The 17,500-nt window shown below is 45.7% G+C and overlaps 1 protein-coding gene across 5 annotated transcripts in view; it reads left to right on the forward strand.

Moving 5' to 3' along the window:
* nrp1a (neuropilin 1a) overlaps positions 1 to 17,500 on the forward strand; it is a 64,844-nt gene that overhangs the window by 28,939 nt on the left and 18,405 nt on the right. For all 5 annotated transcript variants that reach the window (XM_076290390.1, XM_076290389.1, XM_076290391.1 and 2 more), the window contains 3 exons: positions 610 to 837; positions 4,064 to 4,219; positions 9,889 to 10,055. In XM_076290390.1, the coding sequence (XP_076146505.1) occupies positions 610 to 837; positions 4,064 to 4,219; positions 9,889 to 10,055 (551 nt within the window). The remainder of the gene's footprint in view (positions 1 to 609; positions 838 to 4,063; positions 4,220 to 9,888; positions 10,056 to 17,500) is intronic.

Below are 17,500 nucleotides of genomic sequence, written 5' to 3' on the forward strand. Positions count from 1 at the left end.
TGACTAAGTGCACAGCTCGGCCCTCTCTCTTTCTCTCTGTGTCACTCTGGTTCCCCACATGTATGTATACTCCAGTTGCACTGACACAGTCTTATAAGTGTGAATGTGAATGGACACATGTCCTCTCCCACTCTGTCTCGTACTGTACTTCCTACTCTCTGTGCTCCTTCGTGTGGGGAAGCTGGGTAGCTGCAAGGCCCTGGTCATGAAGCCTGAGTACTGTGATGATGTATGTGTGCGCCTACACTAACATCCCTCATCAGTGCACAGACCACTCTCAAGGGAGATGTCTGAGTAAATGTTTTCACTTGCCGGAACAGGGTTGTGGTGAGTGTGTGTGAGTGTGTGTGTGTGTGTGTGTGTGTGTGTGTGTGTGTGTGTGTGTGTGTGTGTGTGTGTGCAATATATGTAATATGTTACACAGACATGCAATATGTGGGGCACATATTTTTGTGGGGCTGCCTGTACATACAGAGTAAAATAGTAAGAGGTAATGGGAAAAGACAAGGGCATGTTGTAAGTGAAGATAATACTGAATAAGTGATAGAGATATCAATACTACAATTTGATACAAACAAACTAAAGTTTTTTTAATCTTCTTTCTCCCAGGCCCAGAATGTTCTCGAAACTTCACCTCTAACAGTGGAGTTATCAAGTCACCAGGTTACCCAGAGAAGTATCCCAACCAGTTGGACTGCACCTTCATGATCTTCGCCCCGAAGATGTCGGAGATTGTGCTGGAGTTTGAGAGCTTCGAGCTGGAGCCTGATCCCAACCCTCCCGCCGGCGTCCACTGCCGCTATGACCGCCTGGAGATCTGGGACGGCTTTCCTGGGGGTCAGTGACTATTAAAACTCTCCATCACACACACACACACACACACACACACACACACACACGCTTACTCACACACACACAAAGGAAAAAACATGCCACCCACACACACTTGTATACACATGTGTTTCCTGTAATGATTGCAGTAGACATTTATGAGTACCGCAAAACAACAATTACAACAACAACCAACAGCAAGAAAACGTGCAGTCACATTTATTTACATTTTTAGCACAAGTCACGTGCTTGAACATAGCCATGAGCACTGGACATACAGTCAGATGACCCAGAATCACTTCAACCCCACAATGCACCACTTCAGTCTGTAGCCGGCTTACGAGCCTCCAGGGCCAGGCCCTGACGAACACAATGCTCATATTTAGGCCAGACTGCCCGGAGCAGGACCTCTGTGTCAGCTGCTCTTCTCGCTGGCGGAGGCGGAGGAGAGGGGTGGGAGGCAGGAGGAGAAGGAGCGAGGTCCTGCCCTTGGCTCTGCCTGCTCCCCCTCTCCCGTCTGCTCTGCCCCCCTCCTTCCCCAGAGGGCAGATTCTATCGCGCCATAACAATGTGCTGTGATTGATCTCTGGGGGGGGGGGGGGGCGAGGAAATGGCTCTCCTTGACGAGCGTTCCCTTACGCAACAAACACAAACAACTGGTGGTAAAAAAGAAAAAGTGAAGATAAGTAAAGTCTTATCAGGATGGGGTTAAGGTCGGGGGCCTCCAGGACACACACACACACACACATACACTCACACACACACACATACACACACACACACACACACACACACACACACTGACACAAACATCAGCAGGGTCAGCAGAACATGATTAGTGGGGCCTGTCAACGTCATGTCAACAAGGGGCCCAGGCCAGTGCCAGCAGTGCCCAGGGCATGCGGGACGTGAGAGCGTTGCCTTGTCTCAGGTCTGACTAGAGTTATTTGTCTTCATTCATTAGGATGGGTGGGTGCCCACGCTGGCATGCAGACTGTTGCCATTTCCCTCCCTAAGAGCACTCGTCTGAAATGATTTCACAGACAGAATGGGGAGCGTCTGGACTAAGTGTTGTTATGTCTCTGGAAGGGGGAGCCTTTCATGCGATAGGAAATCAGAGAGTGTTTCTACAGCATGCTGTGATTATTAAAACGGGTAGTCACAGAATGGTCCTCGGAGGCATCAGTGACATATCTTTATTATCACCCTCTATTTTTGAGATGAGGTGAGAAGATAGCAGGAAGAGATGACACGTACTGCCAGTAGGCTGTTGTGGTGGTTTTGTTCAGTCTTCAAACAGAACTTTATGAACTTGAACTGTAACTGCAGGGTCTTTTTTTTATTGAAGTTTCCTTCGGAAAGGTGGTTAAAGTTGTTTTTTTGTCCTTGGGTTGTTGTTCAGAGATATGCTGTGGTTGATAACAGTCGAGGAAGAAGGAAAGGGGAAGGAGGCCACTGTCCTTCTGATCCCCTGGGTCAAAGGTGGGGTGGGCTTAGCACAGTACTTTGGGACGTGTTTTTTCTTTCTGGAGAAGGCCTTGACATGCTCAATGGCCATTTCTAGAACCCCTTAACCAGAGGAAGGACACGGGGGGTGGGATGCGGGAAATGGTGGCTTGAGAAAGGGCTTCCATCTCCCTCAGAGACTTGCATCTTACCTGCAGGGCCACATGGATCAATAGTGCATTAGTGCAGAAGACTATAGGCGCTAGACGGAGGCCTCGACGGAGCACCAGGGGATGTAGCCCCTCCTTCCCAAACCCCCGCCGCGTGCACTCCCCCTCCCCTCCCTCCCTCCCCTCCCTCCCTCTCTCCAGCAGAGCACACAGGCAGCACAGAGAGTTCACACCGAGCAGCTCTTTAATATTTCATTGCGCTGTTGAGTCATGCACACAATTTTGGACATGTCTCACACATGCAGTCACACACACACACACACACACACACACACACACACACACACACACACACACACACATATGTACAAACATAGCCTAACACAAATATAATAACATAATGTGTTTTCTTAGATTTGTCTTAAGTAATGATCATATAAATATCCATAAGCACATAAGTGCACCTGGTGCATCAGTTATCCTCTGGAAATGGTTACGGCCTCTTTAGAGCCTTGTTCTAGCTTACCCATATGCACCCACCACACCCCCCCACCCCCGGTCCATCCGCACAGCTGACAGGTCTCTTTCATCTCCCTGTCGTGCTCTGACTGGTTGAGGGCCGACCGTCTCGCCTCACAGATCACAGAGCTGCTAATCACTGATAAGCACAGGGGAAAGAAAAGAGAGAGAGAGACAGAGAGAGAGAGAGAGAGAGAGGGAGAGAGAGAGAGAGAGAGGGGAGGGAGAGAAAGAGAGAGGAACACCAATGTCACCATCTCATTAAAACTTTATTATTTTCTCTTCTCACCTCTCCTTGTTCCCTTCCCTCCTCTTTTATCTCTCTCCCTCTCTCTCTCTCTCTCTCTCTCCCTCTCTCCTTCCCTGCCTGCCTCTGAATCACCTTTTCTTTCCCTAACACAAATGAAGCATGCATGTATTCAGTGTGCTCACTGGAACGTGTCAGAGGCTCACTTTTACTGCCCTTCATTTTCCTCCTGCTTCCCTCTCTTCCCTCCCACGTCCATTTGTTTGCTCTCTCTTTCCCCCTTTTCTTTGCTTTTTGAGTGGTTTTTTTTGGGGGAGCCTGTCATGTGTGACCGAGACAACCTCAAGACCAAAAACCAGCACCGCCATTAAAAGAGGCCCAGGAATTTATGACTGACAAGCAGACGGAAACGCCAGGCTGGGCCTGTGCTGGGCAGAGGGCTCCCTTTCTTCTTGCTCTGGCTCTCTTGTCTTCCCTTTCCTTTGGTTGGAGCCGATGACGAGTGGGTGTGGAATTGGAATGCTTTGGGCATTTAGGGGTTCTCTGGGGTCGTGATGAGGTCAACCGGGATCCAGTGGACACCCTGTGGAGATCTGGCCTCTGGACTGTGTGTCTGTTTGCACCGTGATTGCGTAAAACACAGCAAACAGACAACATTTCTTGGCATTCTTTATAGTCTGGACTCTGGAGTTGAATCCCTCTCAGCACCCTTTATGACTCTTTCTCTTCCTCTCAGTACACCATTGTTGTCCCTCCCTGTGATTTAATGTCTTCATTTCACCCGTGTTTCTCCAACATTTTTGTGACGATGCAATCTATTTCTCTGTGTGCGTTTGTCTTTCCCTCACAGTGGGTCCATATATCGGCCGGTTCTGTGGGCAGACCACTCCAGGGCGCATCATCTCCTACACGGGCATCCTTGCCCTGACAATCAACACTGACAGCGCCATTGCCAAGGAGGGTTTCTCCGCCAACTTTACTGTCCTGGAGCGCACTGTGCCTGAGGGTGAGTATGAACAGACGCAATGCACACTCCCTCTGAAGTATCACATGGTTAAGAAACCCTCAACTCCATCTCATCTGTGAGGTATAAATCCATAGTGTAAAAGATTCCACAAGGTATGCAGCATCTCACCACTCAGCTGCAGGTTTTGATTCAAATAAGATAGATAGATACTTTATTGATCCCCAAGAGGAAATTCAAATAAGCACTGTGAAGTACAGAATATGAAATCTAAAAGGAAGGCCTTGAAAGTTCTTCACCTCCACACTTATCTGAAGTTGATCCTGAATGTGATGCGTCATGCATACTGACATACTCACTCCTAGCAGTAATTTGTTGTTTCCTGGAGTTAAAACAAGTGGGGAGAAAGGTTGAACCGGTGAATTGGTGCTGTGCACTGTGCAGAGGCACTCTCTGTAATAACGTGAGAGACAGAAGGAGTTATTAAATCAACATGTCCTTGTTATTTACAACACACACATGCGTGCACACACACACACACACACACACACACACACACACACACACACACACACACACACAGGCGTCCCCAGCCTCTCTCTCTCTATCTGCCCCCCCCACATTCTCTCTTTCTCTCTCTACCCCCCCATTCTCTCCATCTATCTCTGTCTGACACCCACGCCCACACATTTTCATTAAGTAGATGCGGGAGAGGAGTCACGCATCATAGAGCCTTGCTTTATGAGCCTTGGTTTATACACCGGTGCTCAGGAACGTAGCATCAGACACATGCTCACTCTCCCACACGTTCTTGCTTGACAGTTCCTTGTTGCTTTTTTTTCAAACACCACTGCCCCTAGGGCGCAACCTCTTCACCCCAATTTGAAAATGCTCCGGCTAAACATTTCATTTGCAAGTAGAGCGAGCTCCACCAGACACTAGTGTCTCGCTGAGACTGTAAATCTGTTCACAGACGACCCTTCAACCCTCCTGACTCCTCCCTCCCTCCCTCCCCTGCTCCGCTGGCATCCCCAGCCTCTCTCTCCTACCCCCCCACCCCCCCCCCCCAACTCTGCTTTTTCTCTGTCTGTAGGTCTTGTTTTTTTCTCTCTCTGGCTCACTCTGTATACTCCATGTCTCTTTCTTTTACTCGCTTTCTCTATCCCTTTCTCTCTCTGTCTTTCACACCCACCACCAATCCCCAATAAACACACACACACACACACACACACACACACACACACACACACACACACACACACACACACACACACAACAACAACACACATACCCTTGCACTTTTCTCTATATCCAGCTCTTGATTTTTGTATATTTCTTGAAACACTAATGACCTCAGCTGCAGGGTAGAGAGTGCTCACCAGTAATCTGTATGCGCTGTTGGCTCGCTGGTGACAGCGTTCCTCTGGCACACTCCTCAAGTTCTGCTCGGTTCTGCTCTGCAGGCAGGCAGGCAGGCAGTCAGGCAGGCGGAGTGGAGAGACTGCAGTGCTGCCAATGCACTGACTTAGCACTGCGTCAACAACAGATCTGATCTCGCCTGTGTGGGAAGACCACCCAAGATGGATTAGAGACAGTATAATTTATTTCATGTATTTTAGGGGTGGTTGTCATTAACAAACTAGGGCATCAGTTTGAAGGAGGGTTTAGATAGCTTACATAACAGAGCAATATATTTTATTTCTTGATTACTGTAATGTGGGGAGCGACTAGAATAAGGAGATTGATGAGAAATGCATCTTTCCTGTAATCTGCATTATTACCTAAAAATTATTATTTTTTTATAGGCCTACTGTACTGTATGTGCTTTTTGGCAGCCATATTGAATGGTTTCAGCGTGTTATCACAGCTGGAGCCCAGCACGGTAGACATGTAATATTAATTATTAATCACATCCATAAATCTGCATTCTGTAACATTGCTTTTAAAAACCCCTCAACCCACACAAACACACACAGACGTTTTTAACATGGCTTTTTACCAGCCCACTACTGGTCTGGCATCAATGAAGTGGCGCCAGTCTTCTTAGATTAATGCTATCTCATGCTAACATCTCTGTGCAAAATATAGCATTTTGGGCTATCTTAGGTATATTTGAACAGCTTAGCCAATTGATGATTGATTGATTGCTTTTATGTAAGTCATGCCCACTTGAGAGCGGTCACGGAACAACATGATAGTTCTAAAAGCTATGCTCTCAGGCTAGAAGGCTCAGTGTTTGCAAGCCCCCCTACCTGAAGGGCCTCAGACTGGCCTCAAGATGAACTCAAATGCATATCCATAAATGCCCACATGAGGTTTGACCTGAGCAGCCCGTTTGACCGGAGCTGGTTTCCAGCATGGCTCTTAGAGCACTGGTGGGATGTGCTGTTGCTATGTGCTCTGCTAGCAGGTGGGCGACACCCTGAGAGTATGCTAGCTGTCGGCAGGGAAACAGAGCAACTCTGTGTGCCCCACTCAGCGTTTGTGGTCATTGTGGTTTGGATGGAGAGTCTGAATAGAATGTCTCAATCAGAGTTGATATACTACTGTGCTTTTCGCTGAATGTCTTAGCTTTAGAGCAGTGCTCTGTTTTAGATGCATGGATTGATATGCAGTGCTCGGTGCATGATCTGTAACCCACGGCAACTGTAACTGATGTTTCACAGCTAACACAGATGGGCTCTCCATCTGTTCTCCGCCAGTTAGACCTGCAGACAGTGGGCCACTGCATCAGTCATTGAGACTGTGTGTGTTTGCATGTGTCTGTGAGAACGTGTGAGCTCTCACAATCTTTACCTGTTTGCTGATGTGTCCTTGTCTTAACCCTTTAGGCGCCAGAGGTTTTTTTCTGAAACGATCAATTTTGGCATCTTCATTTCAAAAGGCTATATCTTAAAAGTGATAAGAGATAGAGACTTTCTGTAAATTAGAGAAATATTAAGGATGACCCAAAGTTTATGTAGAGATTAAATGTTTATATCTAATTTGCATATTATGACGTCATATGGTGGCGGCCATCTTGGATTATAGAATTTTCATGAAAAGTCGCATGTTTGAATGATAAAATGCACCACTTCTTTCCCCCCAAAATGTCCCTCACCTTCTGTATGCTATATTGCACAATACTGAATGCTCAGGTAAATAGTAAGTAGTGAACAAACTGTGTAAATCATTACTAATAAATGGCAGAAACAAACCAAATGCATGTAGCGGTAGACTGGCCTTTTGCTGTAGAGATTTTCCATTTACTACATACAGTAGGCACTCTGATTCCATGTATGGGGCACATATATATTATTCAGATGACACACAAACACAATTAGACAAGATCTGTTTAGTTCAAAAGCTCATTTGCCACGGCAAGGCACAGATCAGGAGTGATATGATGAGACAAGACAAGAGACAATGTTAGTATTTTTTTTTATTTTTTTTTGTTTATGTTTTTTTTTTTTCTTAGCTGACAAAGACACACACATCACAAGGACATGAACACACAAAAAGGAACACATAGTGTACTGTATGTCCTAAATGATCAGGGAAGTAGATAGCAAATCAACAGTGTAAATCATTACTAATAAATGGCTGACATTTTTTTTTATATGTAGCAGGCCTTTTGCTGTAGAGATAATGACTCCCTATCCCTATAGGGCCGGCATTCCCATCATCTTGTGATAGATTATGCATGACCTAATGTGTGTGTGTGTGTGTGTGTGTGTGGGAGAGGGAGAGGGAGAGAGCGTGTCACCACCTCCACCATGCGAGCAGCATGGCAAGATCTGCCTCGCGCGCGCCGAGTGGAGAGAATTTGCGCAGCTCGGACTAGGCCTACTGTCATTCTCATTGCGACTCCCCACACTGCCACTACGTTCCCCCCTAACTGTCCTATGAGCACTTCGACCTCGTCTAACATACCCAGTGGCATTATTAGACAAAGGCTCCACCACGTTACTGTCGCCGCGAGTGTGGAGAGGCACACGTTCAGAAGACAGAAGCTAGCGCTATGGACATTATGCTACCTCCACTATGCTACCTCCAGCCTCGTTCGCCACACCACTAACACCCAGCTAACTTCCCGATGAACACTCCTAACCCGTGAAACATTATTCCCACCAGTGACATTGGGCAAACGATTCAACGTTTGTGCTTGGTGTAAGCTAAACTATGGAGTAAACTCTCACTTTGTCCAGCTGCATCATTGCAAGGCACGGACGCATCTGAAGCCTCACTAAACAATTCACCGTCATTTTCTGAAGGCAGATATTCACCTTCAGAATCAGGGTCCGCGAATAGAAGACCCAACACTTCATTTCAGGTAAACTTTTTTGATGCCATTAGACGATAATCTAATGCAAATACTCGCTGACGTTGACAATATCGCTCTGACAAAGTGGCTCACACGCACACTAGCTCCGGTATTTCACGCACTGATTCAATGCTCTGTAGCTCAAAAGTTTTGTTCAAAGCGTGACCTTTTTCGGACTCGGGGATGACGTATGACATGTCTGCCATCTAGTGGAGTGGAAGTCGAACGAAATATGACACCCTATTTGACTAAATCGGCCGTTTTATTCAGTACCGCATCTTGTCGACTATAGTCGCCTGTGGCGGTTAGAGGGTTAAGGAATGCCATTGAGTGTGTCAGACTGTTTAACTGATGTGTTTGTAGAGGTGTATTTGTAGTTATCTGGTCATTCTGCTGACTCGTTAGCTAGTTGCCTAGTTGCACCCCCTACATATACACATACAAGCACTAATTTCCTTTGTGCCCCTGTGTCTGGACAACAGCCCCCAGGGGTCAGGGGCTGAACTTTGTCCGACCCCCGATACTACAGCCACCCAGGCTGAGGAGCCAGAGGGACGACTGTCCCATGTCAACAAAAACACTCAGCACACAGCTGAACCTGGGTGGCATGGCGTTCAGTCTGATGTATGTCTCTCTCTCTCTCTCTCTTTCTGCAAACCAGAGAATAACTGGGAGTTTTCCACCCTAGGCTAGTGTGAGGAAATGTGCAGCATGTGCAAAACACACTCACCCAGAACAAAAAAGTGCCTACAGGAAAGTTTTTAAGGGGGCGAACTTCTTTAATGTATTGTAATGCATAACGGTTCTATTTTCTCTGTCTCCGGTTCTTTGGTAAGAGCCTAAGCTGAATGTTTTATGAATACGGCTTTATGTCTTAATGTAGTACACTTTCAGCTGTAGACCTCCATTACATGCCTTTTTCTGGAAGGAGTTAGCGAGCAAGTGGGATAGAGAGAGAGAGAGAGAGAGAGAGAGAGAGAGAGAGAGAGAAAGAGAGAGAGAGAGAGAGAGAGACCAGGAGCGAGGGAGAGAATGGAGGGTAAATCGCTGAAGCAGAGCTGATATGCTCTTTATTTGGGCCACCACTGCTGAAGTGGCGTGTGTGAGTGGTGGCTGAGTCCCTGGGGGGGGGGTGGCACTCTGGGCATGACTTGTTCCCTTGTCCTGGGATCTGACGCTTAGCTCTGTGAACAGATTCCCTCTGCATGCACGCACACACACTAACACACACACCATCACCATCACCATGTCATTTCTACACCTCCTTGGCCACCTTCACATTTTGTCATATCTGCACTAAACTAAAGTCAATCAAGTGTTATCGGCAGACAACAGTTTTGCTAACATGAATTTTTAAATGTGGAAATATATCACTACTTATTCATACAAGCGCCCCTTCTCTCTGCAGACTTTGACTGTTCTGAGCCTCTGGGCCTGGAGTCAGGTGAAATCCCCCCAGAGCACATTGTGGCCACCTCCTTCTACAGTTCCAGCTGGTCACCAGAACGTTCCAGACTCAACAATGAAGAGAACGCCTGGACACCAGCCGAGGATTCCACCAAGGAGTGGATTCAGGTACACTGCTGTTCCTAGTCACTGAACCCTTTTTAAAAGTGAATACTTTCTTCCATTCTTGTCAGACAGAAGATCCTTTTTGAGCTATAAGACACAAATCAGCTCCTTCCTGAAACAGTTTCCACAAGCCTCATCTGCAGTTGTTTGGAAAAGAAATTGCTACATCAGGCTTTGAGACTTTAATATTCTGTTTGAATATGAGTGCATTTAATGGCAGCAGTGAAGTGTTTTCACAGACAACTGGTGGTTTGCTCCGTCAATCCACAAATACACTCCACAAATATGATGATTCATTCTGGCTTCCGCAAAGATCCCCGAGCCCAGCATGCCAACCAACACAAAGTTCTTTAGTCTTTAGTTGTCTTGGAGACAGCATGTGCTCTTCTGCTCTGTGTCTGATTGGCTCGTATAATCACCTGACATCACAGACGTCTTGTGCTATTTTATCTTTTGGGGATTTTCTTCACATGTAACATAAAGGGGCTACTATATTACACACTCACACACATAACACAATCAATAAAAATATAAATTAAACATACCACAATATGCTGGGAGACATGCATGATCTTTTAGAAACTCCAAGCAATGTGGAACCGATTGTTTTGTTGACATGACAACAGCACACATGACTCATGCTGATTTTCTCCACCTTTTATTTTGGGGGCGGGGTCTGGGTTGTTTTCGAGTATTAACCCTCGGGGCATCTTCTAGCCAAGTCTCCCACCATGCTGCCATAACTTTATTGTCTTTCGCCATCTCCGTCTGTCTCTGAAAAGATTGGGCCAAACATGCTCCTCAGGGGGCTAATAATAGCATTGACCCAAAGCCAAATATTTGCTAGGGGAGGTCCGTGAAGCCACCTCGGCTCACTGCTATCAAAATATTGTCCTGTAGGCCTTAACTCCACTTCCACAATAATTGAATCAGCAGAAGGGGGCCGTAATACCCCTGACCGCACATGACATGAGCCGGCCACTGTTGTCCCTCAGCACCACTTCCTGTGGGACTGCAGGGAGGTAATCTCAGGGTGGAGGTCCCCGGCTGGCCCTCTGCTGACTCGCTGCCTCTTCCCAAACCTCAGACTGTCTGTGCCCAGCTCCAAAGGGAAATTCCACAGCTGTGGAGAGCCCGTTGCCTCAGGGTGTCTGTGTGTGGTGAAACAAGAGGACAATTGTTCTTCCTCTCCCCTTTCCCTGCCTCTGTCTGTCTTCTCTCATTCTTTCTCTCCTTCCTCGTCTGCTTTGTCATTCTACCCTCTCCTCATGCTTTTCCCCTGTCTGTCAGTATAATGCAGTTCTATGATTTGGCAATCCTTTGCTGCCTCTGGAAAAGAGGTCACAAGACTGCGAGGGGAATTTGTTTGATCTATATTTGTATGGTTTGTTGATTGCATGCGGGAAAATGTAGAAAAATCACTCCTTTTAAAACCAATTGTTCCACTTGGTTGCGCAGTTTGCCAGCTCATATTTTATCCATAATTGAGTGGACTTCTTAGATACTCAGCCTTAGTTGACGAGTCCATGGTTTTTACAAAAAATACTTAAGATGCAGTGTCTATAACTGTACAGAGCCAAGGAGAACAATTTGCAAACCATTACAAATTCTCTGAATACTATTGATTAAGGATAAAATTATGTTTTTGGCAGTAAAATCCTGAATAGAGTTTTCAAAAAACACATTAGATCTTTGATACTTACCAGGCCTCAGCCAATCAGCAGTTGCAAGTTGAGCTCTGCACATCTGTTTCCAAGGAAACAAAAAGACCGACTCTAACCACGGAATGTTATAATTCATAATTTAAAAGAATAGTCCTCAACTTGTGTGTATTGCACTTATGAAAGAGTTTAATTATAGAAAGTGCTATTAACGGAGTGAGATTCCTCATTTCACTCTCATTAAGCTCGTCTAAGGGTTCTGGTGACAACAATACTCCCTCTGTCTTGTATGCGGCACCTTGCTAATGACACCGTCCACTTCACACTCACAAATCAAGACCCACGCACTGACCCCCTCCCCCCACATCTCCTCACACACATATCATCCATTCATTATTTATTTGACTAATTCACCAGACACGATTACCTCTTGGAGCTCAGTGCCGTGAGTAGACAAGCATTTCATTCCCTGCAGTGCTTCTGATTCCATATTTGGCATTCTGAGCAGATCCAGGGTCAGGCCAGAGCTCTCATTGTGATTAGTATTGGGGTCTGGAGGACATCGGTGAACAGGTCTGGGTGATCCACATGATTTCGTCAACTCTAAATTCTGTTTGACCAGGGCAGACACCTACTGGCATAGATGTTGCAGAAAGACCTGCAGTAAAGCAGCGGAGGATACAGACTGAACTACCACATTTCATTTCTCTTTATTTGCCATGCCATTCAGGAACAGAAGCAAGAACAGTGATACACACCATACCCTTGTGGTAATTTAGAGCTTATCTTTTTGAATCTGCTATCAAATATTCAGGATGTAGGAAGTGACCTACCTGAAAAAGTCATAGTTATAGGACAAGTCTGTTTTCAATAGGAAACATTGGTTGATGCGTGACATTGTACGAGGAAATACCTGCAGCTGTGCAACACATTTAGGATAGTCCAAAGGACAAGCAGGGGTTTTAAACATGTCTCAAAACACCCAAAGCAGATGTATACCGTAGATTAAAAGAACAATGTACCCCTATGATCGTCTGGTATGAAGAGAAATGGCTCTGTCATGAAAGGGTTGTGATAACGTGGTTTGTTCCAACATCACTGCCGAGTCTTCAGGTCAAAGGTTTCAAAATGATGCTTTAAACTCATGGCCGGATCTCTAAAGAAATGACTGACTCATTCAGACAGTAGTCATTGATCACAGGCATTTCATGCATTATGCATTATCTTTTGAAGGGGGGCTGTCAATGTTAAAAGCATTTCTACCTGTATTGCATAATGGTAGGGCATTGAGTGTTTGAATTATGTCTGTTCCCACTTATTTTTCATGTTGTTCTCTACGTTGCAATAATTTCTCTTTACATGCCCATAATTTATTTATAAAAGCTCTACCATTACCATAAATCTGACGGTGTGGTGAATACACCAAAACACATTTGTCTGTTGCTGCTCCTGCCTCTCCCGCTGGTTACTTAAACGGTTTTGATCATGAGAGAAATCAAAGAGACGTGAGGGCCTTTCTTCCTGAGCACTAAGAGAAAGGATGTTTACATTAATCAGCCTAGCTGGAACAACACCCCACCCTCTGAGAGATACCACACAATAAGTGGTGTTTTTTTTTTCAGGATAACAACGCCAGTCGGTGGGGTAGTCAGATGTGAGCAAGCAGCAGTGCCAGCCAGTTCAACAGGAAGCTGCGCTGTCTTGATTGATGAGCGGTGTGCAGGGGGAAAGCTCCTGGGCCGAGGTCCTGCACCTCTGGACAAGGAGAAATATTGACAGAGCTGTTTCCCCTCTAACTGGCCAGCAAAGTGAATCTCCATTACAAAATAGTTTAGAAAGCAAAACAGGTTGAATTCCACTGTAGTCACTCGAACTAATTGCAGACTTCCCTCTGATGGCAAAAGAAAAACAAATGGAGCTGTCAAACATATGTTAATTTCATGAAAGTAGAAGGAGCAGGCGAGGGATAGTCAGCTGCTGAAACAACCTCCATCAGTGTTTCATTTTGTTTCACCTGTCAAAACAAACATGCTTTCATCTAGCCATAATCTAGAGGATGTAAGGATCTATGGTTTAAACTCGTCATTGTTTTGCCTCATCTCATCCCTCCCCCTGTGCAGTTTGTTTGACCATTTTCTATGAAAGCCGACTGATCATCTAGCCTGTTTTCAGTCAAGCTAGCAGGCTCTGTCACCATGCCAACAGATGAGTAATTACAAGCATGGGACTCTAATGAACATCAGGCAGTGGTCTAATGAAGCCTGGGGCCTGTTTTGGGGATGGGGCCTCAAGCATACACAGGAACAGTTCTGAATCAGTCAAGGACTGTTTTGTGCCATATGAAAGTCCATTAAGGCCTTTTCCCCTGAAATCTCCTTGTTTGCATAGACTGTAAATGGTTTCAGCCCAATTATATTCATGTCTTGAGAGATATGAGGATTTAGACCATTTATCCTCAAATTTCTTCCAAGTCTTTATATCTCCTTTAGTAACATATTGTGTCAAGGCTGGGTAAAATAAATAGCAACATATCAGTCCAAGATTTGATGATGTAAGATGAGAAGGCCAATGCTGTTCCCTAATGCATTCAACATGCCACTGAGCCTCACAGTGGATTGGAAAGAACAAAAACTATGTAGATGGATTCCTAGTTTACAATTACAGCAGACTACGTTCAGTTGATCTTGGCCCTGGTACAGTTACAGGAATATCAGATCATCTATAAGGAAATTAGACTTGCAGATGCTCTTTTTTAACACTAAAACGCACACTACACAAATCCACACACACACACACACACACACACACACACACACACACACACACACACACACACACACACACACACACTCTCTCTCACACACATTACGTACCTGTGCACCCATTAGTTGGCTTAGGTCGTTTCTCACTGTCAGATGAAGTAGATGATTGGAGCTTGGGAAAAAAAGGTGCATAATTTAATGCTACCATGCAGCCATGAGGGCTAAAAATAGCACCGTAATCCTGCCAGGTAAATTTGGTGATGAATTAGAAAGGTCCCAGGGGAGCTCATAGGTCTCACAGCATCGCGTAATACAATTTTCATGAAAAGCGAATTAATTACACCTTCTGTTAATGGAATTTATAAGAAACCATGCATTGGCCAGGTGTCGAACAGTTACTGCCAAAAAAAGAATGGCAGGAAAAGGCAATGTGTGAATGATGGATGACAAAGGAAGAGAGAGTGACTGGGGGTGTGTTCTTTGGTGCCCTGGAAATACCTTAAGGTGTGTTTACTTTCACAGGGACTTAGGACTAACCTCATCCTAGCCTTATTTTGCCTGTAGCCTGAAGGGACACATAATGGCACAGCTTTAACCAGATGGTATTTGCATTAGATTCATAAAACAAGACTTCCTTCTCTACATAGTGGTGAGCTTTGTTGTTTTTAGTTTAGCTTTTTTTACCCTTTGTCTTGTGAGCCAAAAGGACAGCAAGCATATTTTGCTCGCCAGTTGGGAAATCAGTCTCTCTCTCTCTCTCTCTCTCTCTCTCTCTCTCTCTCTCTCTCTCTCTCTCTCTCTCTCTCTCTCTCTCTCTCTCTCTCTCTCTCTCTCTCTCTTGCTCTCTCATCCCTCTTTCCCACCCACATACACACAGATTGGGGAGAGGTTGTATTTTTCCACATAGACACTGAATTGGCTGCCAGATAAACAGATCTTAAACTGGCAAGCCCCACTCTCCGGCGTTGTAAACCCTCCCCATGCGCCGAACCCTCCACCCACCCACTCTCATGAGCTGTGTTACGAGAAAGACAAGCAGTGGGAAACAGTTTGCTAAACCCCTGTGCTTCTTGCCTTTCCCTGCGTTCCATCAGCCACCCGAGACGCTCTCCCCCCGGCTGCCGTCTGTGGCAGGGCAGAGTGAGTCTCCTCCCCTGCGCCGTCACATGGCTCCATACGGCCAGCTCAGGCTAATTCTGAACTCATGATGGAGCTCCATTTAATGAATTTTTACAAGGGTTAAGGACGGATTAGCACCAAGTCATCTTCCTCAGAGGGGACAAAGGGACAACATTCGAAGTCGAAAATGAACTTGCACACGCACACACACACACACACACACACACACACACACACACACACACACACACACACACACACACACACACACACACACAAACACACACACACACACACTCACACACATGCACACAGATGTGTTGAAACATTTCTCCCCTGTTAATCTAATTGCGCAGCAGGCTTAACTGGCTGCCTACAAGCTAGAGCGCGACTAATTCCGTTTCTGCTTTTCTGCTTTCATTTGTCAGTGTAATGAGAGCGGTGTGCGTTCACTACCCTCACCCGTGTTCAACAGCTCTCAGCGTTCAGCTTGCCCACCTAGCGCATGGTCAGGTGGGACTGAAGCAGAGGGAAGGAATAGTGGGAGACAGAGAATGCGGGAAATTGGCTTGTGAAAGTCACAAATGCTTGGACATTATTTTGTAGAGGAAGCGTGTGTGCTATTCCATCATATGCCTTTTAGTCCTTGAAAGGATGTACAGAACTGTCTGCAATCATTTCAAGCACCAGAATGTTTCGCAGCTTAAAGTGATAAGCTTTTTTTTTTTTTTTTGTCATTCGTCTTGAGATGGGCCCTGTTCCAAGCGCAACTGTTTGCATAAAACCATCTAAGAAAATTACAAAAATAAAAATTGGGATGGAGTGTGGGGCCCTTGTTTTGCTTTGTCAGCACAGTCTTAAAATACCTTTTCCGCAGCGAAGAACATCCGCTGCTTTTTAACACATTGAGATGACTGTTACATCAGCCATTCAGCATGATTCATTCTCTCAACTCATTCACTTAGTTGCAGATGATGACTGACGCTTTTGTCTTTTCATCCTGTCTTTCTTCTGGCTCTTTCATACCACTCCGTTCCAATCTGCACCTCTCCACATCTCCCTCCATTGTGTCTTCCTCCATCTCTTTGAGCGTCTCCTCTTGCCATATGCTTCCTCCCTCTCCTTCACTCTGTCCTTTTCACTCTGGGCTCTTTCTGAGCTGTATGAGCATCAATAAATGATGTATTGTTCATTAGTGCTGATCTGTTGTCAGTATGCATCAATGTGCTGCAGACATTGATTCAGTCTGCTCGCCACGCCACAGTTTTCAGATCAGTCCGTCCGACCCCTCTCGCCCCATGGAGCGCCTCTGGCCTCTCATTCTCTGGGCTTCTGTGTGTGCTGCCGTCTGGCCTACAGCTGAAACACGTGTCCTCTTTCTTCATGTATATTTCATCATCATGCTCACGCTGGCACTGAATATAGAATCATACCTTAAGGGCTCGCGTAACCAGGTGAGAGTGCTTAATGACTCCATGGGAGTCGATGGATGTTTGAAAAAAAAAAAAAGTATGGCAAGACAAGGTCACTCTCTGTCTCCTCATTCTGCTTCTCCGCCTCCCATTCCTGACATTCTCACTGGAATAGTTGTTAAAGGCTAATTAGCAGATGGATCCAGTGACAAGCTATGTTATTGGTCAGCTTCTCCAAAAGGCCATGTATGTATTGGTCACGGTGGCGGCAGAGCATGGTTAGCTGGCTTTGAGATGTGTCTGGAAGAGACAGACAGAAAGCAGAGGGCTTGTCGCGGATCACCTACTTCATCCACACTAACTTCACATAGACAGGCTTCTGGCTTTTTCTCTATTTTTCTCTATCCCTCAAATATAGATGGACGTATGTGTGGTCACATGGATGACCCCATTTATAAAGTAAAAGACAAGAGGGCAGAGATCATGTTCTATAT

This window comes from Alosa pseudoharengus, unplaced genomic scaffold (genome assembly GCF_046254945.1).
Source record: "Alosa pseudoharengus isolate Yale_2024_CS ecotype anadromous, Long Island Sound unplaced genomic scaffold, YU_APseudo_1.1 YU_APseudo_1.1_scf_18, whole genome shotgun sequence".
Lineage (NCBI taxonomy): Eukaryota > Metazoa > Chordata > Actinopteri > Clupeiformes > Clupeidae > Alosa > Alosa pseudoharengus.